Source organism: Mastacembelus armatus, chromosome 16 (assembly GCF_900324485.2).
Source record: "Mastacembelus armatus chromosome 16, fMasArm1.2, whole genome shotgun sequence".
Classification (NCBI taxonomy): Eukaryota; Metazoa; Chordata; class Actinopteri; order Synbranchiformes; family Mastacembelidae; genus Mastacembelus; species Mastacembelus armatus.
The window spans coordinates 25,744,606-25,770,943 of record NC_046648.1 but is presented as its reverse complement, the minus strand read 5'-3'; the positions used below and the strand labels follow the sequence as shown (position 1 = coordinate 25,770,943).

Below are 26,338 nucleotides of genomic sequence, written 5' to 3'. Positions count from 1 at the left end.
ATAATGTGAAGACACATGGTGTGACAGACAGACAGACAATGCCTGGACTGTCCAGCTGGACTGAGCTGTATGTCAGGGTGGTTATAATTAGTGACCTGTCGAGTCAGGAGTGAGCTGACTGACGCTGTGGGTGGACAGCTGTGTGGGCGTTCATAACTTCACTTCTTTGAACGTTTTCTCTCAGCCGTCCAGTCAATCAAACCTGATTAAGAAGCAAATGTCAAACTGCTTGTGGGCTTTGGAAAACACAATATATGCTCAGCACATGAACTTTGTGTGTGGTATGCCAGCTTATTATTTAGCCTTTGCTGCAATTAATGGAGAACAATGTCATTGTCATGGGCCTTATGCTGTCAGCTCCAGTATAACTTTGTCGGAAGAAAGAAGTATTGAGGTCCTTTACACAAGTGAAATTGGACATATTAAAATATTAAAATGAGAAGGTGTCACTTAAATTAGCATTGAGTAAAATCTGCTTATCCAGCAGTGACGGAGTAAAGTAGCGTTAATGCACTCACATGTTTTCTGTTGTTCCTGCTGGTGCAGTGACCTGAAACTCACGTTTCACATTTTAAGACAATGTGAGTTTCTTGGCGGCAAAGTGGCTTCACTTCACCCACAAGGCCCTTCAGTCAGCATCCACCATGCTGAAGGGCCCTTGAACAAAACAGTGAAGCCCTCCAGCTCCAGGGTAAGTCCAGTGAACTTCCTCTCTTCGTAATCACAGATTTGTCTGAGGGCTCATGGTGTGAACCCAGTACTCCTTCTTCGGAGCGACAGCTGTTTCTGTCCCTGACCTCTGACCTCCCCTGTGGGACAAAGATGGATGAGGAGTGGAACAACAATGTGTTTCTCCATTCGAGGATCAATTAAGTTTCACATTTCATTGATCTGCACCTAAAGTGAAATGTCAAGACACATGACCCATGTATGTGCTCAGAATATTTCTGTTTAGTATTAAGCTCTCTGTTAAACTTGTTGCAGCTGTTTTACATGAAACTTTGTTTTCCAAAGTCAAAAACTGTAGATTTATCCCTAAATATTCACCAAATATACAAATTTGCATTTTTTTTTTCCACTTTGCTCTATAACACAATTCTTTGCCTTTCTGCACTACTGCATGAGTAAACTCAAACACATGGTGGAAAAGACCATGAGTTTTCTCTCATCTTTTAATTTGGGCTTCTTGACAAAACCAGGTTACGTTATTTTGTTCAACTGGAAGGTGAACCTTATGAGCCTTAAGATAAAAATAGATTCATACTGTGCTAAAAACAACACAATTTGTTGAAAAAGTAGGTGACACTGCATCACTGCAGCATAACCAGCACTAAATGCTACAGTGACATCTAGGGGTGACAACATGACAATGCTGACGCATTCAACAGCAAAAGAAAAAGTCAAGTTTCTCTGTAAGTCAACTTGTCTATTTAATATATAAAATACGATCAAACATACGCAAAAAGGGAGAAGGGTAAGAGGGGACCAATGGAAACTTTGGTACAATAACAAACACTTCTGTAAAAGCAGTATAGAATTTGTAATAACATATCAGTGCATACTTTGTTTATGAAAATATACACAAATTGTTTATCATTCTCCAAAAAAACAATAAAAATGATCTTTACAACAAAAAAGCAAACTAGCTGAACACAATATATTAGCTGTCATTTATTTTTTCTTGTATTTGTGTGATGTTTGTGTCAACATTTCATTTCCTATACCATGATTCAACCATGCACCGACATCACTGTCTGCACACTGCCCCCCCACCCTTCACGTTACCATGTGTGGACCGAGGTTTGTGCACTAAACTCAAAGTTGCAGCACTGAAGCGACGGGTTCAGCGCCTCCGTCCACAGCCACGTGTACTAATATCACAATGGTTGAGTTTCATGAAATAAAACCGTGCAACATTCGTAACACCCATTTGAAAAGAAAACAAATCCCAAAAAAGAGAAAACAAAAACTATATTTATATAATATTTTATATAATAAATTAAAATCAAATTCCAAATAAAACAAGATGCCTAATCTACACAAAGAAACACAGATTTCAATATTATCATTACAGTTACCATCCGTGAATGCTGTGGTGGTAATAATAATAATAATAATAATAATAATTCTCAGAGAACAAAACAGACAGTCACCAGCACTAATTAACACTGGAGAGTGAGGGAAACATCCTTAGTAAATATATTTTTTTTAATTTTTTTTTTTACAGCGCCCTCTACTGTTGTTTGTTATAAATAAATCTGTGCGCCCCGTTGTACCGGCTGCCATGTTCATTTTGTGACAAACCCGTGATGTGCAGCGACAAACACAGGTCGAGTTTTTGTTCGCAGCTCAGGGCCCAACTGTCCTGACAGTCTAACTGGGGGTCGCACTTGGGAAAAGACACTGGGACCTGTCACAGAAGGATGAATGTGTGAGCGACAGACACAGAAAGAAATGAGAAATCAGAGGTGAGGTGGGGAGAGGATGATGGGACTAGTGTGCGATGGGGCTGGAGGTTGTGTCACTTGTGAAAATGGCCCCAAATATAATTAGTCGTTTCTGTGCTGATGCCCAAACAAAAAAGGAGCGTGCCATTAAAGTGTGAGTGCTGTGCTTTGAGCTCCAGCGTGAGTGGCCTGCACGTGACGAGGGTGAGGCGGCTGCTTGTGGTAAAACATGACAAGTCTGCGTTGGATCTAGGAGGTAGTCATTAAAAGTCTCCTTCTGAAACCTCCGGCTTAGCGACAAACGATACCCACACAAAGATTTTACCAAGCACATGGCTGGAGGCTCAAGGGGCTTTCATGGATCTGCACTTCGGACCACCGTGATATTTAAAATCCAACCACCGTGATATTTAAAATCTACCGACTGAACTCAAAATCACCTCCCTTCACATTTTGTTCACCTTCATTGTCCTTTTAACTGTGTCAAATAAAACTACAGCCAGAAATGAAGAAATGAAGGAGAAATCCTTTAAATATGGACACATGGCCTTTAATAAGGCGACACTCTTGGCTCTATCACATATACAGTCTGACTGATTAGTTATTGGCAGAAAATACTGGCACATTTGTACTGAAGCTGCAAATACAACAGCACTTGGACATGCCAAGCCTTCCTTTAATAATAAATAGTCTATGAAGCTAAAAAAACCCTTCAGAGCGTACTGTAGACCCTGATGGGACCCTGATCCGTTAAGGGAAAGACAGATTCATGGTTTGCAGAATGAGAATGTAAGATGCTGCTGCTGCAAATAAACTGGTGCTACTCAGAAATGAGTAAGACATTTTTCTGTTGCTCTCTTAAAATGATCAATTATCTAATGACACTTTCAATACAATATTTATCCTAATTTTGCTTATTATGATATTTTACAATTAATTAATTGAGCTTCACTTTTATGACCAGTTACACAAATTCATTTCAAACAGGCAGTGAGGGTGCCACACCTGAAAAAGCAGGTACTAACTGGAGGTCTGATTGAGTAATTGATGGAATAATTTAATTCAAACAACTCTCAAACAATTGAAAGCATTAAATAAAAAGTGCATGGTTCTGTCTTTACTTCCTGATTAGAGTTTATCCGTAGAACCCTGGTGTGTATGTACAGGTGTGTTGACGGTGCTCAGGTGTCAGGGGTGTGGGGTTCAGGTAAAGTGCGCTCTATCAGTGACGTCATCTGCTGCTCACCCCAACAAGTCCAAGTCACCAAAACTTCCCTTTCTGCCTCTACAGCACCCTCTCCTGGCCTGTGAGCATATTACACCTTATATATGCTCATAAACTTAAACAGACAAATGAGAATTAACATGTTTGTGTTTCTCTGTTTTGTTGAGGGTTATATACTGTACACGACTCCTGCCGTCTGGTGTAGTCTCCTGCTCTGGATGCAGAGCTGCCCTTGTTATCGCCTGAAACTGTTTATATACTTGTGTGTGACCTATTTTTAACCTTCAAAACACTTAATCCCTGTCACACAAAAGCCACAGAGCTTGGTTATATACACGGTACTGGCCCTCCCCTGGGACCATAGGTCATCTATTGAAAACATGAGTTGCTTCACAAAAATAGTTTCAGCTGCACATTGCATGTGTCTTTAGGATGAAACCGAGGATGAAAATTTGTCCAAGTCACTTTGTTAAAAAAAATAAATAAATAAAAAAAAACTGTTGAGGTACCAAACCCGTGTATACACACACACACACACACACACACACACACACACACACACTCCTTTCCCAGCATCTGTAGCTGAACACGATCAAACTAGGAGAGTCTGCATCATGTGTCGCTGAGCTGCTGCAGCTCATTCCTGAATCAAAGAAACGCAGTCTTTTACCCCAACAGCAAATTACGTTCCTCATTTTGCAGCTAGTCTGCATTGATTTAACAATCGATCAATGAGAACCTGGGGGTCATCAGTCTTTGACACATGCTGGCTTGTGGATGTGGCTGCGGTTGAGCATGAGCGGGAGACGACTCTTTCATGTTACTGTCTTCATATTCTAAACTGAAGTGAATCCAAAGGCCAAACAGTCCGAGCAGAAGGACAAGAGTCCGGGCTTTACGAAGAGGAAAAACTGGTCAAGGCTCATACAAAAGGACGGAGAGGGAAACAGCAGCAGGTAGGCCGAAGACGAGGACTGATCCGGCAACGCCTATTTAATACAACGCTGTGGGGTCCGACCAAAACCAGCTGCTCAGCAGAAGCAGAGAATGAATGAAAAGAATACGACACGTTAAAGTGAACTCGTCTCTCTGGCCTGAATGAAAACTTGTTCACTTTTACCCAAATACGACTGAACATGCTCCAGCTTTGGGATTATTCTGACGAACGATGCTGGCGGCCCGACCCCTTTGGGTTTTTCTGTGTGAGCGAGTTAAAGTACAAACAGCACATAGGTGTGTGTGTGTGCGTGTGTCAGTGCATGTCAGTGTGTGTGTGTGTGTGTGTGTGTCAGTGCATGTCAGTGAATGTCAGTGCATGTCAGTGTATGTCGGTGTGTGTGTGTGTGTGTGTGTGTCAGTGCATGTCAGTGAATGTCAGTGCATGTCTGTGTATGTCAGTGCATGTGTCAGCACATGTCAGTGTGTGCGTCAGTGCGTGTGTCAGTGCGTGTCAGTGCATGTCAGTGTGTGCGTCAGTGTGTGTCAGTGTGTGTGTCAGTGCATGTCAGTGCATGTGTCAGTGCATGTCAGTGCGTGTGTCAGTGCATGCTTGTGTGGTTCCTGTCAGTGTTTCCTCTATGGACAGTGGGTTACTGGGTTGATACTGGGAATAATGTGTGTACGCAGGGGGAGAGACACTGGGGTGTGGGGGCTGGTGGGGGCATGAACAATACTCCAACTGTCCATCCGCCCCCTCAGGGCACCTTTTTATGTGACCCAGGCATCCAGTCTCATTCTTTTGACACTGGTCCCGTCCTGCTCCTGGGGCTCGGCCGAAGAGGGCCTCAGCAGGACCATGCTGGGCTGCTGGGCTCCGGTGCCGGCCTGGTGGTGGAAATCCGGACCCCCGCTTCGACTCTGGACAGCATCATCCCGGTCGCTGCTCTCGTACGAACTGCCGTTGCTGCTGAGGCTGTCGACGGGCGAGCGACCTTGAGCTCCCACTTCCAAACGCAGCGTACCGGGATAGGTGACCGACACCTGCACTTGATCTTGACCCCCGCCGCCTCCCCCGCCCGTAGAGCTCGGGGTCCTGCGGTCACGGTTAGGTGAGATGGGTTCAGACTTGATGTTGACATTGGGGCTGGTGTTGACGGTCAGGGTGGTGCCCTGAGGTATATGTCCCACTGGCCTGCAGAGATGGAGAAGGTCAGAAGGAGAACAAAGGGGAAGAGTTAGTCATTTCCAGGAGTATGTGCTGAACATCACACAGGAATAAACCTTCATTGGTCAACAATTTGCAGGGGAGGAAACAGTTCAGCCAATAATGAAAAAACAAGAAGCCAAATGGATGACAGCCTGGGCTTTGACTGGGAGAAGCCAGCCATTTTCCAAAGAGCCAGGACACCCAGGCAATGCTGGCAATTGTAGACGTCTGCTCACGGAGAAGAAGAATGCAAAACAAACAGGACCGCACCTGATGTCACATGAAAGCACAGTTCATAAGCCATGCAAGCCAAACATCATCTTTACAACATCTTTACATTTGGTCCTCTAAAATTCACCCTGCACAATGACAACTAAACCAGAGCTGGTGAAATAAGGTAACTCCTACCTGTCAGGTGAGAGCTTGCAGCCTCCCTGGTAAGTGCATCTTATGCTGCACCTTCTCTGATGTTTATACCGAACCAGACAGCAACAGATGAACGTGAGCGTCAGTGCAGCTTTGCCAGCATTGCAAACTTTCCCTTGTCAAGGATCTGCCCGCACCTTGTACCGATAACGACTGTGGTGTTTTTAGATTCTTTGGTTCAGATCAGAATCAACTGTTGGACCAATATACTGTATAACAACAGTCTTCAGTGGCAAACTGTATCGCAGCTTGACTGGGAGAGGCTCTAGCCACTGTGTTATCTGGTTCCACCAGGGTTTGAATGGACTTTCTGATTTTTAAGCCATAACCCCCAATTTTCTGCTGCTCAAGAGCTAAAAGATGCGAACACATTTATGCCGTGAGTCGGGTTTTAAACCAAGTGGAGTTTGTCAACACAGGAAACATTTAATTCTCCACAGTCATCACCTGAGGGATCATGTTGTTCTACTAGTTTACCAGGAATTGGTGATTTCAGACATTTGAGTAGACATAAATTTGGTTTGAGGGTCTGTCTGAACACAGAGTACATACATCTGACTGCACAGGCCTGCACTTAGCGAATCCTTCACGTTAAGTCTGTTCTATCTCAGTAAACGCAACATCTGTCACTCATCTCATCATGGCAAGATGCAAACCCACCACACCTAAAACACAAACACCAGCATTTTGAAGATGTCTGAAGAGGTCTGAAGGAGAACATGCTAATCATGATTTCTGAGCATGCACCTTAAGATGCTGGGGACAGAAATCACCTGTCTCTGATCAAGCCCTCCACCCTCAGCCTTCACCTCCTCCTCCGGCGGCTGGAGTCGAACCTGTCACTGACACCGGCCGTTGCGGCTCACTCCTTTCTCCCTCCCTCTCCCCCGGTTTGACACGGTCGATCTGAATTTGAAGTTTCCAATTACCGTGCTTCGCCCCTCGGGTGTGTTCTAATGTGTCATATCATGAGCCATCTGCAGCACTATATCTAATATTCCCTCAATTACTGGCAGACAGAGGAATTTCAGATAGCACTCCTCCCGGCAATCACGGTCTGCAGCTCTCAAAAGTGCTCGCCGTCTGTCTCTGACACACAAACTCACGTACTCTTGCTGCCTGCCTCCCATACACACAAATCCCCTGGTGCTGGCGAGGCTCGGCCGGCACAGGTAGATGGATGGAGGTGAGCGAGTGCAAACGGCTGAGTCAGCGAGCCAGTGACGGTGATGAAGGCGGTAACACAGCGAGCACAGGCAGAAGCAGGCGCTTGCTTAGAGTGTGGTGAGACAGTTTCCCAGAATGCTCTGCTTTTCTGATGACTTCAACTACAGTCCTTTGATTAATCAAATCCCTGGATTGTGCTGTGGGTAAATTATAAGCGTGTTATCAAACTGGATGAATGACATGAAGCTCTGTTTGGAGTTAAGACTATAAATTCTAATTATGTCAGTTCTGCATTTGTATTTGTGGATATTTAAAGGGACACTCCCCCACTGTGATCTGTGCTGGACAATGCTGTCACACCTGTCCTGTTACAACAGGTGCCAGGGCAGGTGTCCTTTTGGACCTTGACCTACTGGGGGCTCAGTCAGGACAGGGCTGCCTCCGCCATATTAATTCTGCCCAGTCTCCCTATTTAATCTGTTTCCTTTGAGTCCTGCAACTTTATGAACTTTATGTGTTGTCAAATCTCATCTAACTCTAATGATGTCAAGAGATTTTTTAAACATTATGTCTGAATCATTTATTGACTGAACCACTTGTTGGCCACTGTCAGTACTTTAAAAAATTACAATAATAACATGGATGAAATGTATTTAAAGATAAACTTATCCACTGCAATCGTCATAAATTATTAATTGATTAATTTGTGCAGTTGATCCCCAAAGGGATATTTATTTGCTTAATGCTGTCACACTCCATCATACAATTCTTGTTAGAATTTGTATTTCAGGTTCATTTTACTTAATATGCCCCTTAGGAATCACTCACGTTGAGTTTCTTTGAGAATCTCATCATTTTAGCAGTTTCTTGCAGGTAAAGTTTTGAAACTGAGTTTCCTTCATGCAGCAGATATTTTGGGAAAGCAGTGTGCTGCAGTGTGTGTCTGTGGTGGAGAGAGTACTGTACCAGCAGAGGCCCTCCTCCCTGCCAAACAGCAAGTTGGACTGAGAGGCCAAGCTGTGGAGGGAGGTGGAAACAGAGACGAGCAAGTTTTAAAAAGTAAAACCAGAGTGAAACATTAGGACAGAGGCCAGTGACGGTCAACCCAGAACACAAAAGACCCAACAGCTGTTTCTGTTGTGCAGACATGACAAAGTGTTAGAGCCTCTGTAGATTTACAGTCAGCTCCAACACGTGAGCATTTTCCTAAAATGTGATCCAGCCAGTGTGAGGTGTCAATAAAAGAACAAACCATAAATTCACAAATGCGTATTTCAACTACTTTTAAATTTATATAAACTGAAATGAAATTAGTATTTTTGACATTTTCATCATACCAGTCTATTCTACAGACACGGTGGTCATTAATTTCTGTCTTCATTTGAGAATTGACAGTAAGTACAACCATCAACTACAGAATCTCACGTTAGTACCATCAGCACATGACCAAGTAGAAATTTTGATATCCAGCTCTGCATGCAAAGCCTCATATTTTGCCTGTGACATCACTCATAAACCAGTTATACACTCGGTACTAAATAAACCTTGAATATTTTCACTACGATTAGTATTGCAGGTAGCGTCAGTCCTCTAATCAGTTGCACAAAAGACGGAAACAGAGGAAGAGGAATGATCAAAAAAAGGGGATTGGAGAAGTAATTTCCTCTTGGAGCCTACGACGAGGCAAAGTGTGGACGACAGTGAAGCCGAGGCTCGCAGCCAAACTGTCCATCACTGCTGATTGGAAGGGTATGTTCGCTCGCTGTGAGGCCACGCTGTGATGAAATCAGAAGCAAACTGCAGCAGTCTGGGCTGCAGAAGTGCCCACGTCTGCCCATGCTGTCCTAGGACGACACGATTTTCCGTTGTGCTGAGAGAACAGTTTGGTGTGCTGGGAAAGCTTCCCACACTTCTGTGGAGCTTGCTTATTTTCAGTGACAGCGATTCTGTCATTCTGATCCCACACACACCACAGGAAACCTGCCCAGCGCTCCTCCTGGTGTCAGACCTTAGGGTGCTGAATCTCTGCCACAACCAGCAACTGGCCTGCATTTACACTCCCACTGATTCAGTAGGTAATCAAGTCACGATTATTGTTCCCAGTGTGCCGTACATGTCTCTGTCTGAACAGTAGAGCTATCTAAATAAGCCATATTAGTGCTGTCAGGAGACAGTCATTGGATGGTTACAGCTAATTATGAACAGAGTGTTTACCTGGTCTGTTTCCTGAAGGACTCCATTCAATCTGGGCAGCCATTTGTTAACATTTACAAGGTGATATGAGGAGTTCTGCTGCCTACGAGCTGGTGTGAAGGCTGAATACATGCTGCCTGTTGAAAGATGCTCAGCCCCCTGGAGTCACAGCTGTTGTATACAACAACAAGAAACCTATTATCGTATTTTCATGGGCAATTTTCCGCTTGTCACACAGAGAAACTGATCGCAGCCTCTCTGCTGACAGGTGCCATTATTCTGTGCCTGTTATCTTTAATTTTTCCTTATTGTGATGCAGATTTTGAACAGCTGCAGTCTCCTAAATTAGCTTAATGCTGAGATACATTTACAGCTGTGGCCCTGAGCAAACAGGATATCAACATTTCAAATGTGAAATTCATATTTAAGATGTATAGCAAAAATACCACTTGACGAGATATCGACTGATGATCAAATTCTAAACTTCATGTAAGAAATAATGCTAAATGTAAATAACTGGCTTGATGGCTAAGCTATAGCTGCCATTCTGTTTAGTCACGCTGCTTCAGGCATTTCAGGCCTTCGTGTGTCTGAGGAGCTGGAGCTCAAGTGTAACAATCAGCTGAGAGTGACAGCCAAGTGGCTGCAAAGTCAAATTTTAATGAAGTAAGGATGTAGCGCCCAGAGACTCCTTTCACTGGAGAATCTAACAAGGAGCTGTCACAGGCACACGTTCAGGAAGCTCCAGGTCTACGCCTTAAGGTGGCACACCAGCAAACTGATAATCTGGGGGGGGGGAGTACTTCTGCATCAAAGAAGAATGAAGCAGAGACAGGAAAGACAGGCATGACAAACTAGAAATATTTTAGACATGCAGTGTATTACTGAAAGACAGCTCCTGCTAACAGAAGGAGAACAGACCCATCCACCTCACCAACACCAATTTAGGGACGCATGGGCCATATTACCAGTTATCAGAACTTATCAGCTTGAAATTCGTATGAATCAGCCTTCAGTACCAGAATCTGAGGTGTCTCCAGTTTAGTGAAGCCCATAAAAGCTGATGGTTTAATACGGTGTGAGATGATACTCAGTCTGCAGTAGCTACTTGCTGTGAGGCTAAACCAAGAGCCCCCACACACGGCTGCTTGGTCATGTGCCCGAGCACCATCCTGCTCCCCATTCTTCCGCTGGTCTGCCCTTGACACGAACTGAGCCAGAACTGGGCGACGTCAACGCAGAAGAGAAGCGCTCTGGCGCAGGACACAGTGTTGGTGTCAGCAGTCACGCTTTGAGTATTGTGCCCAGGTCCAACTGAACACTCACACTGGTCTAACTAAGTGGACTTCAGGGGTCCAAGGTGCCCAGGCACAGTACAGACCTCCTAGTGTGAGAACAGGGCTCATGAAGAGCCTCACGGAGTTTTCTGTTTTGTTTATACAGATTCTGTTCATTTGAGACAACGTGGCGTAACATGCTGGAGTGTAACATTATTATTAGCAAATGAAGTTGAGATATTTGTGTGAACTATTATTAGATTTAGAATCTCAAAACGTAAGAATTGTCTTACACCAATTCACAGCTGACCCTAATAATCAGCAGGTGAATCAGAACTGGACCTTCAGGACACCGAGCAGGGCGGCAGCTGAGCTAACCAAGCAGAGTGAATTTGTTCAAACAGTGACATCACAGCCTCCACACTATTTGATCGATGGCCAAATAGGCCAGCAGAACTTCAAAGGTCAAAGGTCAAGAAAGAACTGAATCAAGGTTAGGATATTGAGAATTAAAAGCAGCTTACACCAAGTTGCTGAGTGACGCCAAGCTCAGCTGCTGCTGCTGCTGCTGCTGCTGTTGCTGGGAGACTGCTGGTTGCTGTTGCTGTTGCCAGGCGGCCATGTTGCCAGGCACCAGCGCCGGTGGTGTGAAGGTCTGCAACGCGGTGAGATCTGCGCTCGTCAGCTGGTACTCTGACATGAAGGGATGGAGCCAGAGGGAGAAAGGAGGGGGATAATTTTACATCATGCAACTTTCTGATGCATCAATATTAATCAGGGCTAATCCATATTAATGGAGACCTTTGAAGTGGAAGCTTGCGCACAATGAACAAAGTGAATATTCATAACGTTTTCTTTCACAACATGCACAAAATAAGTTTAACTTCATGTCGCATCTTCTGTGCCCTTTAACTTCAGCCCTGCTCCTGATAAAAACACACAGATTCAGTCTCTGGCTGAATAAAGGTCCCGTCTCGTCGTCTTACCAGTGTTGTAGGCCGTCTGCATGCCGGAGAACGGCGCCAGAAGACTGGGTGTTGCCACGGAAACCACCGGTGTGGTGAGCGGCTGTGCCACCTGGGAGCCACCTAGCCGCTGAGGATTCTGGAAGACAGAGTTGAACACTGAGGCACTGGAAGATGAACAGGCAACTACAGCTACAGTAGTAGGGCACCCAGACCCCTAAAAACAGGATCTGGGGGCCCTTTGGGGGCCACAGGAAGTGCTGGGGTCTCCACCAAAATAAAGAACCTAACGTAAATTCCTATTTAGTTTAGGGACATATTAAGTCATGCTAAAAGCTTTACATTGTCAGTGGCTGTCTGGTGCTGCTGATAACATCTAATATTTTGGTGTATTTCCATATAAGACAAACTGAAGTCTGTAAATTTGTCCATTGTCCGGCAAAAAACTTAAACACCCATGTAAGATTTACAGCCAGAACCTTTCTTTCCTGGATGTTTGGACCCAGTGTTGTCTCATGAGAAAACCTGGTCCAGTTCCATGAGTCCGTTCTATTTCTCCTTATAAGGGCTGAGTGTAGAAGTTCACAACCATTTTCACCAGCAATAATGATAATGGTTAGCATGTGTCTCCCACTGTACAGCAGAGACATTTAATTACACTGCTACTCCTGAAATAGTTTAAGAAGCTTGTGCTGGTTGAAATGAAAACAAAACAGTATCTGTGATTTAATGGCATCATCTACATTACGAAGCAGCAACTCTGAAGAACTTTAAACGCTCCTTTTTCCTGCCACTTCTCCAAACACAGGCAAATGCAACTGAGCCCTAATCACCTCACTCTTGGAGGCGTTTAATTTTTCTGCGACACTTTAACATCGGTGTACAACATGAGAAGCGACTCGCATCTTGAGGTGGCGTTGGCATGGCAACGCAATCGCCAGGGCCAGGCGCGGGTGAAGCTTCACAGCAGCAAGGTGTTATGAGAAGCATCGCTGACAGAAACTCATGCATCAACAAGGCCGACAGAAGAGAGGTGACTGTGTGTGCAGAAAGCAACGGATACACAACGTAAAGTGCGTGTTTGCTCTGAGCTGTGTGTATTTTTATGCAATGAAATGTACACAAACACATTAGCATGCATGTGTGCGTGAGTGAAGGACTGAAGAGGTCAGTGTGTCGGACTTCATCATGTCCATCTGTGTTCCAGGTTGGAGACTTTGTGATGTTTCCTCACTCTGATCCTCAGACCATCAAGACCAGACATGCACATGCAGAGCAGTGTTCACACACAGCGGAGAGTCGACCGGTTCCCTCAGTGTTTCTACAGGTTCTTGCTGCTCAAATATCATTTTAAGCTTCCTGTCAACTTTCTTTAAAATGTATATATTATCCAGTGTAAAGGGACTCACATGGTGCTGAAGCAGAAGATGATTTAGAAATGAATGTGAAGATTAAAGCTGACACTTAACAAACAGCATTTTTATACAATTTTGCATTTACATGCCAACTGTGCTGAACAACAACAGGCCCAACAAAGGCTCCTGTATGACTGTGAGAAATACATTTATTTTCTTTGCTTTCTTGCAGTTAGTTGGGATTATATTGCTCCTGCAATTTATGGTTTTGTACAGATTCATCAAGTTTCTGACAAGTTAATGAGCTTCTGAGCTACTTGTAGGTTGTTAATCTTGGACAGAGCCAGGCTAGCTGCTCCCTTGTTTCCAGCCATTATGCTACGCTAATATTATAGCAATGTATCCTTGCAGTCAGTAAGAAGCTGCTGGGCAGCTACTGGTGCTAGCTTCACATTTACTATGGTATCAATCTTCTCAACTAGCTCTAAAGAAGAAATCAAATAAGCATCTGAGTTAATTCACATTTTTCCTGCGTTACTGAAAGAGTCTAGAGTAATATCATTATTATGTGCAAAGGTTGCATGTTGTATTGTGTGAGGTTCGGGAATTTAGTAGAGTCCTTCTGGAGTCAAAACAGTCAAATTTCACAAGTCAAATTCCTGAGTCCTAATTTTTGCAACTTGACTCAAGTCTCAGCTCTGATGCAACAAATACAAAAACATCCTCTCTGGGGGAAACTTTGAGCTTCCGACTGTGGGAAACCCTGAATGCTACAGGGCAAAGCTCCCAGGAACCAGTGAAGACAGGTGTTTGTGTGGTGCTCTGATGCTGAGTTCACCATGTGCTCCCATGTTTTAATGGCTCTGTTTCTACTGCTGTCACTGCACTGGTGCCACTGAGTTGTTTGCTGACGACGTCACGCTCATGCTCAGTGAGTCACACAGAGAACTCGACACCACACCCATGAAGCTGAAAGTCAAGACGTCTATTCACCTCACTCACCAACTCCAGCTCTTCCTCCGTCTGCATGGCCAATGGGGGGCGGGGAGTGAAAAACAGATGATCATTATGGTTTTAACAAAAACTCACTGCAGTAAAACATGAAGATTAGAAAGGCTCGTATGTGAAGTCTAGTCTGCAAGTACTATTAACAGATCCTCTAGTTTTCCAGCAGTCGACTCCTCAGCTGTAAAGTTTAAATGCAGCCGAGCTGACTATAAAATCCAGGAGTGAAAATTGCAAAGCAGAACGGAGGGACCATCACATATTACCATTGCCCATAATTACCAGTTAGAGACCAAAACAAGTTTTGCTAAAGCGGAGCATCATGAGTAAAATGGGATGGGGTGTAGCAGAAATACATCACGTGGTATTAGACTGCAACAGAGCAGGTTGATCAAAAATGTCAAATTCATTAATAAAAAGCAGTTTACTGACTGTCATCACAACAACATTGTGACAATCTGACAAACACTAATGTTTTTTGTTCACAAACGTGACCCACCTTTCACCAGTTACAGTGCTGGCACCTTCGTATTATTGACTGGGCTTGAGTCAGACACGCTACCTTTAAATCATTTTACAAAATGATTTTGACTTGAACACTACTCTTTCCCCCTGCTCTGAGTTTTCACGCATCATTTGTCCCTGTGTGGCTGCCGTAGTCATGTTCTCACCAGCTGCATGAGGCTCTTGCTGCTCTGCGAGGTGATGACCCTCAGGTCCGACTTGCGGCCGCTGACCATCTGAGGGCTGACCGGAGGTGGAGACTTAGCCGGGACCACTTTCCCCAGACTGCTGCCATTGGATACAGCGAGGAGGCCTGGGGAGGCCCTGGCACTGACGTATCCGTTGGCTGAGGAGACAGAAGCCTATTAGCCTATTAGTTTCTATGACAAACTCCTTTTTAAATGACTCACAAACAGTTTTATTTGTAATGTTTGTTCCTGTAGTTTATATGTTGTTCAGACAAGAGGAAACAGATCATTAGCTGGGAACTATTTTCAGCGGCTGATGAATCTACATTTGGTGTGTAGTAAATGTGTATGAGGGGAGTCAGAATAAACTCCAGTGTGTGTTCATGCTGATGGAGGAAGAGTGTGTTAATGAAACAAAGCAGCTGTGTGGCCTGCAGGAAGAAGACATCAGGCTTTAGACACACACTCAGGACAAAGTCACTGTTGGTTTGAGCCTTTCATGAGATCCAAATATAGAATATCACCAGACTTATCCCTTAATATCAGACAAATAGTTTTCTTGCAGTGTAAATCATTTTTACTGTCTGTGGCCTTCCAGCAATCCAACAACATTACATCTACATATAGTGTCTTTACTTTTATACTGTTTCCTTTAACATTTCTATCCTTTGTTTAAAGTTAATTATGGACAAGGATGTTTTACAACTGCTTATTGCTTCTTCAGCTAGGCTGGGTGGGGGGGGCTCCAGCAGCCCGTTCCAGGTTACAAGAACAGGCTGATTCAAACGGAGACACAGGCAAAAGTTGACAACAGGGACTTTCCCAGCCTGACACAGAGGCTGTGTTCCCCTGGGACAGTCAGGGTTTGTGATAGCAGATAGCAGTTCTCCATGACGCTGCCGCCAGACGACAGCGGCATGTGACTCTGCTTCATCTCAATCACACGTACTCCAGAAAACACACAGCCCATAAACCGAACCTGACAACAACTGAACACGACCTCTGTTACTGGGAAGGAGGGAAGAGAGGTCTCAGGGCACGGGGCAAAGAGGGAGCCCATCGACAAACAAAGGCAAGAACAGCGAGAGGAAGGTTAATGTTATTATTTAGGCTAAAAATAAAATAAAACACCACTAAAGCAGAAATACCACAGAACAGTAACAAATAAATAAAACAAAAGCTGCTACGGTTTTTAGATAATAGAAAAGAGAAATAAAGGCAGACGAGGAAGGAAAGCAAGGATGAGGCAGGTAAAATGTGGAGTGGTAGGACAGGTAGAAGGAAGAAGAGAATAATAGGAGGAAGGGAAAGGAATTTAATTTGTAAATAGTTAATTGATTTGTCCATTTAAATTTGTAATCAATAGATTAGACAAAGGTAGGATTAAAGCCCTAGAGTGTGTTTGCTTTGTTTTCACACACAAACCAACAGACGCCACCTCGAGTCCGGTGCGACTGAAATGAACACACAGCTCCAAATCGCACAAACAGCCTGGAGTTCAGGAGTGTGTGTGTGTTTACATGCAACCCTGAACACACTAAATCTCATTCACCTCCAGGTATTCACTCTGAAAACAAACACCAACAGGTGCAATTAGTAGGTGATGGAAAAATGGGTTTTTAATTTTAATTTTTTATTTTGAATGAACTGAACCCTAAAGAATTATTCTCAAAAAAGTATAAAATCAGTTAATAACCTCTGATGTTCTGGTCAAATATTTTATATTCACTGAATTTTCTTCAATGAAGAGATTGTACTGTTTGTTTTTTGGCACAAAAACTGAAACGAGACTTTTAAAGTCTGTTTATTTGAATTGTGACTGTGTCACAGCTGCAGCCTGTATTTTGACTGGCGGTCAGTCACTCTGTGTGTTTATGTGTGAGGTTCACACACTGATGATATGAACCCGTGGCTTTATTTTTATATGATGACCATCTGTACGTCCTTTACATGTGGGAGCGCCTTCGGTGTGATGTCTCCTCTTACTTGAGACTGGGTGTGGGAATGTGAGAAATGCTGGGTGACGTCAATGGTGACATTCCCGAAGCCCCGGGTCTCTGGACAACAGCTGAGAACGACAGATCCAAGAGAGGAGGAGTGCAGGGAGAAAGAGGAGAAGAAGGGAGCAGTGGAGTGTGGCAGGTGAAAGGAGAAGGCAGCACCAGACTGAGTGGAAGTGAGACAGCAAACAGTGTGAGGAGAGCAGAGATAAAGTGAGGACAAAGAGGGAAAGAAGAGAGATGATGTGCACAAGGAAAAATGGGTTTTAAAAAAAAAGAAGAGGAAGGATCTGGTCAGATCAGATCACCTGAACCGCATTTTGGGACAACAGGTTTCGTGTTTCGACACACGCGGAGTCAAGACTCTGATCCTGAGTAACAGACGCCTGCTTCACAAAACAAATCAGAACTACAGAAGAGCCCAGCGTGATGCCACATTCAACCTCTCCTGCCTCCAACATATTTTACTACTGCAGATGTAAATCATTAACATCGCTGTTGGAGAACACAGCTCCAGTTCCACACTGGTGAAAAATCCAGTCATTTTCCAGTGTATATGTCACAATGTAAGCAAAGGAATTTCCAGCCACAGTTCAACTCAACAAAATCCCAGTTTAGATCAAATTGTTCTGTAATCCCAGTCAACACATTTCCAAAACAGTTTGTTCCGACTGAGGTGCAAACATCTTACCCACACCTGAGCTTATTCCTGAAAGCCAAGCCCTGATTTTTGTTTGGTGACCCACAATCAAACCTGGTGATGTTTCTGGAAGCGTGAAACAGATGAGTTGTTCAAAACTTCAGATTAATTTTTTTAAAACCTGAGAGAATAAATACAGTATTGTTCAAAATAATAGCATTACAATGTGACTAACCAGAATAATCCAGGTTTTTAGTATATTTTTTATTGCTACATGGCAAACAAGTTACCAGTAGGTGCAGTAGATTCTCAGAAAACAAACAAGACCCAGCATTCATGATATGCACGCTCTTAAGGCTGTGCAATTGGGCAATTAGTTGAAAGAGGTGTGTTCAAAAAAATAGCAATATTTTGAACAATAATGTATGTCAAATATTGCATGTGCTGGGAGTTTACACTGAAATTAGAAATGCATTAAAATGATTCAAATGAAGTGGGACAAAAGCCTGAACAATAGTTTAGTGTTAACCAATGCTGAAAGTAACTACAACATCAGCTAAAGCAAATAAGAATAAAACCAAACAAAGTCTGAGCTGGATGTTTCTCACAAACAAGCCCAGGAACCCTAACAAAATAATCTAATATCTATCTATTAGTACTTGTTACTGTGCTGGTAAGACAATGTTGTGATCCAAAAATTAGTGATTTTACAACCACAGGACAAACAGCAGCTGCACAGTTTCAGTAAAACATTAATCTATACTGAAACTTGGCTTTGCAGAGCTACTCTGATACAGAGCAGGGAAGTTAATGTAAATGTATTGATTTCTTCTGGCACACCTTTCCCTGAGACATTTTAGCTCGTGCATACAGAGAAAAAAAACAAACCTGCCACCAAATCTAAACCACAGGCTGGCTGACACTATCAGCTCTGGCTAATGAGATTTAGGGGGAGAGCTCTGGCCTGTGTCAAAGTCACCTCTGAGGAGAGTCCAGTGCCAAGTCATGGGACGGGTGGGCAGGGGCAGATTATTCCAGAGTGGCGGCGAGGGTGGTGGTGGGGGGGGGCAGCTGACAGAGGCAGGATAAAGGGGGAGGGAGGAGGTGCCGATAAGGCGAAGAAGGGGGGGAGCAGCTGAGGACAGCCACAGGAGCTTTCTGTGACGTCACAGCTCGGTCTTTCACAGCTATGACGCAGTGAGGCGCTGATTCCGTTACGTCCAGCGAAACACGTGCATTGATAAAACCGCAGCACCACTGCCTCTTCCAAAAGCCATCATTCCACCTCTTTGTTCACGCAGGACCTGGGGTGGAGCATGAGATGACAGGTGGTGTTTTTGGCAGGTCTGGAACGAGGTGCAATGGGGGTTTGTAGAACCAGGGAGGTGCTGCTGTCATGGTGGACGCGGCAATAAGCAAAGATGATTGAAGCTGCATATCATCAGACTTTTTATAATCAGGTTTTTTCAGGTCTAGTGTAAATCAGAAAAGCATCAGCACAACAGCCATTTGCGACCTCCATACAAAAAGGGCTCCACTTAAAGATGGGACTGATTACAAGGTTTTGGTTTCCCTAGTCTCAGACTCAGGTGGCACCGTGGGGCAGTGATTAGCATGGTCACCTTACAGCATGGACCTTACATGGGTCCAAACCCCAGTTCAGGGTGTACCCCCCCTCTCACCCCATGTCAGCTGGAACCAGTTCTGGTCACACTGAATGGGAATCAGCGGCACAGATGACGGTTGGTTTCTGACTCCTGCATCTCATCTTTGTTCAGCGACTGGGCTTGTTTCAGGGCAACCCTGTCCTCTGGTTGGAGAAGGGTTAGGGTTAGTTTCAGGGCAACCCTGTCCTCTGGTTGGAGAAGGGTTAGGGTTAGTTTCAGGGCAACCCTGTCTTCTGGTTGGAGAAGGGTTAGGGTTAGTTTCAGGGCAACCCTGTCTTCTGGTTGGAGAAGGGTTAGGGTTAGTTTCAGGGCAACCCTGTCTTCTGGTTGGAGAAGGGTTAGGGTTAGTTTCAGGGCAACCCTGTCTTCTGGTTGGAGAAGGGTTAGGGTTAGTGTCAGGGCAACCCTGTCTTCTGGTTGGAGAAGGGTTAGGGTTAGTTTCAGGGCAACCCTGTCTTCTGGTTGGAGAAGGGTTAGGGTTAGTGTCAGGGCAACCCTGTCTTCTGGTTGGAGAAGGGTTAGGGTTAGTTTCAGGGCAACCCTGTCTTCTGGTTGGAGAAGGGTTAGGGTTAGTTTCAGGGCAACCCTGTCCTCTGGTTAGAGAAGGGTTAGGGTTAGTGTTTCAGGGCAACCCTGTCCTCTGGTTGGAGAAATGCTCATTTCAAAAAGCCTAATTTTCTACATCAGCTTCTTACTGTGAGTACTAGGGGCCCACATGAAATTTTCAGACATTTCTACATCTTTGCTCTTCTCTGTGCTCTTCTGACTGCGGGCTCAGTTTAGAAAAATGTGATATTTCCAGGTGTGGACCAGGATTTAACAAAATCCTGGCCTTTTTTTAAACTTTGGGGGTCGCTCTGATTTCTTACCAAAATTGTCGCAAGTGAGTGAATGAATGAATTGAATCAAGATGAGTTGAACATCTTTATTTGATAAACGATGGCGACGTCACTACAGCGAATGCTGAGCTGAACTTCAGTGGCTGACAGGAAAGAAATGTTGAGTCACTTTTGCCCTGTAGCACTCGAACAGTGATTTTATTCAACTTTAAGATTTTCTTCTGTTACTGTGTAATTTTGATGTGATTTTGTGTCACAGTCTGTTCCAGCTGTGCCAACCTGAAACCCACTCTGGGTCTTTGGACAGACCCTCAGCTGTTGCCAGCCAACAGGTGTTTTTGGGCTCATGGTTAACACGTGACGGAGCCTGTTTCCACACATGAAATATTCTGCCCCTCTGTCTGTAGGTCAGGTCCAGATAACTTTCACTAAACAAGCTCATGTCAACTCCGAAGAGAATGTGAAGCTTGAGAAAGGAAGAGATTTACTCACGGATGGGACTCGGGCATGCTCCATTTGAGTTTCCCAGATCTCCCCCTAACAGAGCACCTGCAAGAAAACACAGTAATCAATAAATGCTCTACTCCCACCACATCAGACGGCTTCTCTGAACATAAGCACTCAAAAAACAACATAACATCAAGAATGTCATTGAAAAAGTGCTACCAACACTCACTTCACTCCACGAAGGACCATAATTTACAGTTACTATTGTTTTGAAATGTAATGCAGATTAATATGTCTTAGTTTGGCTCCTATGGCACAGTTTCAGTTCTTGACTCGAACACTCATTAGGGGTGAACTACCTGGCTGGACTGATGAAAAAAAAAAAGCACAGCACAGAGAAAACACATGAGGTTACGAGGAGAAGGCTTGATATTAGCTGATCATCATCCCAGACTCAGACTTACTGCTGTCCCGACTTTTGCTGCCTGTTAACTCAGCTCAGTTTGTTTAAATGAAAACAAGTTATTGATGAACATCCCTGCAGTCGCCTACCTGCACTAGCCGGTCGCTGTGGTAACCCTGGCGACACGGAGCTCCTCTGCAAGGCTGGTTGCTGTGGCGACAGGAGGCGGGGGTCGGTGAGGGCAGAGGTGACGAAAGATGTGGTGGTGACCAGGGCGCCGCCGGGGTTGTTGCTGAACTGCAGGGCTGCCGCTGCTGCGCTCTGATTGGATACTGGGACGGTGACCGGCATGGAGAAGGTGGGCTGTGGGACTGTAGACTGGCGGAGAGACAGGAGGGGGGTGGGGCTTAGACCGTTACCTCGTCACATACACACACATCTACAGTAACGTGGCAGTTAGTGATCTGCAGCAGAGCATGGCCATGATTATTAAAGCAAACCCTGATTTGATGCTGCTTCTCAAAAAAGGTCTGTCTATACTTCATCACTAAAAACCTTCTTGAGACAGGGACAGAATCTGCCAGTGCCAGGAACAAATCAACCTCCAACAGGAATCTACTTGTTTCATGAGCTTAGTTGGTATTTCAACTAGAAAGACTCAGGCAGGTCACTGCAGCACAGGAAAAAGCTCATGTTGGAAAACCACTGGAACAGCTCGAATCTGCGCTGACAGGTTTCAGCAACAAAAGCTATTTTCACAGTTTAACACCATTTTTGTGACTAGTGTGAAATGAAACTGGACTGAAAAAACTGATATTTCATGCCGTAAATGAAATACTTTATGTTATGACAGATCATTTCCAAAAGCAAATGACAATCATCCAGGCAGTGACAGGTTTCAGTCCATGTCCTTTAGACCTGAGATCAGTTGTCAGTGTCTACAGTTGCAACAAGGAAATCAAAGTATTTGCGACGTGTATTCGAGGTGCTAAAAAACTCAGAAACACTAGAAAAGTAGTAAAAGGATTTTCTTCTGAAAGTGAAAATGTGTTTAGAAAATTAATTCTCCCGACAGGCAAACACACACACACACTCGCTCAGTGTTAGCATGCGAGGTGACTTGGCGAATAAAAAGCCGTGTTACATTTCACATCTCATGCCAGGTTGAAACGCTTGTCGCAGCAGCAGGTTATTGGTGACATTTCATAGTGTGCATGTCACATTCCTGTTAAATCCCACCATTCCCACTGACTCGCTCATCCATGGGAATTGCTGGGAAACACCCTGCAGTGTAGGAAATCACTCCCTGTTCAACACTTGGCAGGAGGTCCTTTAATAAAATCCCACCTTCCAGTGTCGGACCTGAAGCCTCATGTAACACTTGCATTTACTTCACTTCCGACTTTGGTTCTTCATAAACGCTCACCTTGTCTGACATCACCTCAGAAAACAGACGACCCGACAGCCCACTGGTCTGGAAACATCACGGCGCGGACCGTGGGTTGTCCAGCCCTCCGACCCATTTTACCCTGTTCCAGCTCCATCTGGAAGGACTTCTATTTTTAGGATATGGGTCAGAGCTGCACTGTACTGTACTCAAACTGCCTGGGACCCAGTTTAACGCAGAGGCGGACGAGGGCACCTCTCTGCCCTTGATGTCAGCCTTGTTTTGTGACTTGGGGCAAATGAGGACAGAAAGAACAAATAAGTGACAAAATAGGTCTAACCAAAGCTGGAACCTTATGTTAATGGTCTAGAACTTCCTGGGAAATGTGAGAACTGATTCCTATTTTAATAAACAGAAAATTTCCTCCAATTGAGGGTTTCAGGGTCAAACGCTAATTTAGGCTCTTGCTAGAAACTTAATTCTCCACAAACCAATTTCTGCTCTAACACACATTTTAGGTTCCACTAAGTTGGGTTACCTGCCTATATGCAGAACAAATCTGGGAAGCGGTGAGGAAATTATTTGAAAATGAAACTCCTGTAACATGAAACACTACTCTGCCTTTTACGGTAATTTGTTGCACAGTTGATTCAAGCTGAAAAAGAAAGCAAGGTCAAACTAGCAGAAAAGATGAAGTCTGCCCAAAGAACCTGCGACTCTTCCCGCTGTCTCATGTAAAATTCACTAGAGCCAACGTGCGGAGAAGGTGAAGCACTGCACACTGGCCGAGCAGGGGGCGAAGGGGTTGGTGCAACAGGGACGGAGATGTGTAAACGTGGAGCATACAGAACCAGGGGTTCATCCACACATGGTTTTTCTGCAGCCTGACACATTGAAAACTTTAGGGCCTTAGCTGCCATGAGGAGCTTCCGACAGGATGGGTCCAAGGGCTGGAGGACGGTTTCATGGAACACGTGGGAATGAAAAGTGCCAGTTTCTGACCTCAAGACAAACAACTGATCACACCCTTAACGGACCAAACTAACTTTGAACGCATTATTTAACGCACAGTCAGATTATCTTCACCAGTGTGTGGTGAAGCATTGCAGCTCTGCTGAGGCTGGAAACATCAACTGGAAAAACAGTTTCAGGAGCCCGTCTGGAGCTTTTGACCACGCAAAATAGGAATTCATTAGAGCAAACAGATTAGGCCCAGTTGCTGTGGAAATACACTTCAAATTCCCCTTCTCTTCTCTAAAGTTGACTCAAAACATCCATAAAGTCTGAAATGTCATGAGAACAGGGCAAACTGATGAAGATCATGTGGTCTGATCAGAAGCTCCAGCTACTAAAGGGACCATGTCGGCTTTGCCCCAAATTACTTACTAGTTAAACTAAGGCAAGATGTTTGAGCTGACTATTTTTTATTTTAAAAATATTTTGGCATTTTTGTTTCTTTAGTTAACTTTTCTTAAAATGAAATTGCCAGAATTTCTACGTATATTTCTGACGAGGAAACTGGACTTGAGAGCTCAGTAATACCAAAGTTGTAGCTGTTGTCTTCGATGAACATCCACATAATTTGGTGACTTAAACATTTAGTTTTTCTGACTCTGACTCTTTCCCAATATTTGAATAAAGATCAAAAAACAGAAGGAATAACTCTCCACTCACCTTCTTTAGACGTCTGAAAAACTGTTCTATCTGCAACTCCACACTAAATATTAAAAGGGTGCTTACATTTCCATGTGAAATTACTAAATGTCTTTTGACACAGCTCAGGTCACAGCACATGGAAGAGCCAACAGATAATCATGGAAAAAGTGAAGGTTCCTTCTGGTTATTGATCAAATCTGCTGTCCATGATCTGATCAGCTCTATGGAGCATTAATCTGAATTTTACAGAGATAAAGATCGATTCAATTAAATAATCGAAGTTTGTTTTACAGTGTCATCCAAAAATAAAATCATTTTAATAACCCACTAAGATTTTTGGACATGATGATGTTGTGAATTAGAGATTAAGATCTGGATCTTATTTGCTATACGTGGTATTTTCATTTAAATACTTTGGACAAAATACCAGAATCTATTATTAATGATGAAAAACTAATTTTATGTGACCAACTGCACAGAATTGTCTTCAAGCTCGCATTCGCTCTGAGATGTTGCTCAAGAGCACCAGAGAAAATCAATTTTTTATTGACCAAACCAGAGTAAAAAAAGAGCTGCATCTTTCCTCGCCTACCACGACAGATCCGTGAGCTTGTGGCACAGAGAGCCCAGTGTCCTGTCGACCTCCCTCCTCTCCCTCCCTGCCCAGGAGGTATTTTAGTACAAGTGGGATTAGGCTTGTATGTCCTGGCCCCTGGCTGTCATGCGGGGGATTAGGATACCGAGAGGAGGAGCGGTGGGTGGTTCTGTATGCTTCTGTCTGATGGTGGCCTGTCAAAGGTGTGCTGGACAAACCAGGCGGGCCGTGCATGATGGGGCTGGGGATGCGCAGTTACCTTAAAACAGATGAGGGCAGACAGTATCGCTTTGTGCTCAGAGGAAGCTTTGGAGAAACCTTTCAGCTCAGCACCCCCAGTACAGAGGTGCTGACAGGTCAAACCCCAGAGGACAGGAATTCATCCAGCCAACTAAACTGATTTACCACCCAGTCTCAGTGTGGCTGAATATGTCTGCACTGCACCGTAAAGGGGATTCTGCATGCATATTCACTTTACTTCAGTTCTGTATCCCTTTAAAACAACCCCACAACAATCAGAAGGTCGCACTGATCGAATGTTCAGTAACGATCCATTCCCACAGGTTCTGCTGTGTGTCCGAAGCTATGAAAGTCTCAAAGGCTTTTGCTTCATAAGCAGCATGTTACTTTCTGTGGTCACAGACACAAACAATCTAAACCTGCCTCACATGCCTGAATTACAATATTCAAAAGTTACATTTATAACGTCACAGATGACTTACAATATAAAAATAAAACCCACTCTTCTGTTGTAATAGAAGAGTCCCTATATCATTTCAGGAATAACCACTAACTCTACGGTGCCTCAGTGCGACTGTGTCCTGTCCCAGGTGGCCAATCAGAGAGTAGGCAGACAGGAAGACAGGCTGTAAATTGAGTGCCACTCTTTAAAGTGACATTAATGGCATTACAGAGCACCAAGAAACTGGCACAGGAACGGAGCAGTAAAAGCAGAGCGCCAGTCAAGAGGCAGAATCTGGATAATGTCAGGAGCACATCCAGTCGGACTAGCGGGACTGAAGTGGCCTCACTGTAAACCAGGGTTAGTTAGCAGCTGCAGCCTGGTGCCCTCTGTTTGGTCGGCCTTATGAGCAGAACAGACTGAGCCCCGATGTAATTTATTTCTTTAATAATGCTCAGTGTTATAGAACTGGGACTTTCAGCCAGGCCGTGCTCAAAGGCAATTCCCTCTGGTTTTGTGAAGTGTGGGAGTTGGCCCTGCTCTCCCTCTGTCGCGAACATGCAGAGACAACAGACACATATAAAAGCCATGACAGCCCTGAGGATGCTCCTCACTCTGTGACGCCACAGCAATGCCCTGTTTGTTGTTCTTCGGCTTCTTCTTACACAGGGTTCTAATCTTCACATTAATTCATAGCTTCTCCATGTTTTATGTTATTAGTCCTAGAAGCCCTTGTTAAATATCAAATCTGCACGTTTGGCACATACTGTAACATTTCCTAAGGTTATCCAGAAATTGTCTTGAAATAAGATGAATTGAAACCTGATCTTTGAACAAGAATTTGTTGAAGTTGAAATACAACCTCACAGGATGGAGGAGATTAAAAGAGGAGATTAAATCTGTAATGATTTGTCAGTGATATTAATAACTAATTAATCACTCAGATCAAGCGAACACACTCAGCATTAGTGCAAGACTCTCAAACTTTTGCTTTTATTCAGTCCATCTCAATGTAAACTCAAACATTTGGGCTCTGGGAATTTTAAATTTATTTTACGTCTGTGACATTTTATAGGCCAAACTTGCTGATGGATTCTGCGAGCAAACAGCTGATAAATGAATCA

At 44.1% G+C, this 26,338-nt stretch overlaps 1 protein-coding gene across 1 annotated transcript in view; it reads right to left on the bottom strand.

The window, feature by feature from the left end:
• Positions 1-1,411: 1,411 nt before the first annotated feature.
• mef2d (myocyte enhancer factor 2d) overlaps positions 1,412-26,338 on the bottom strand; it is a 47,903-nt gene continuing 22,976 nt past the window's right edge. The window contains 8 exon segments of the mRNA XM_026316715.1: positions 1,412-5,803; positions 8,378-8,428; positions 11,406-11,574; positions 11,868-11,985; positions 14,195-14,224; positions 14,878-15,056; positions 20,537-20,593; positions 21,044-21,272. Coding sequence (XP_026172500.1) covers positions 5,380-5,803; positions 8,378-8,428; positions 11,406-11,574; positions 11,868-11,985; positions 14,195-14,224; positions 14,878-15,056; positions 20,537-20,593; positions 21,044-21,272 — 1,257 coding nt within the window. The 3' untranslated portion in view covers positions 1,412-5,379.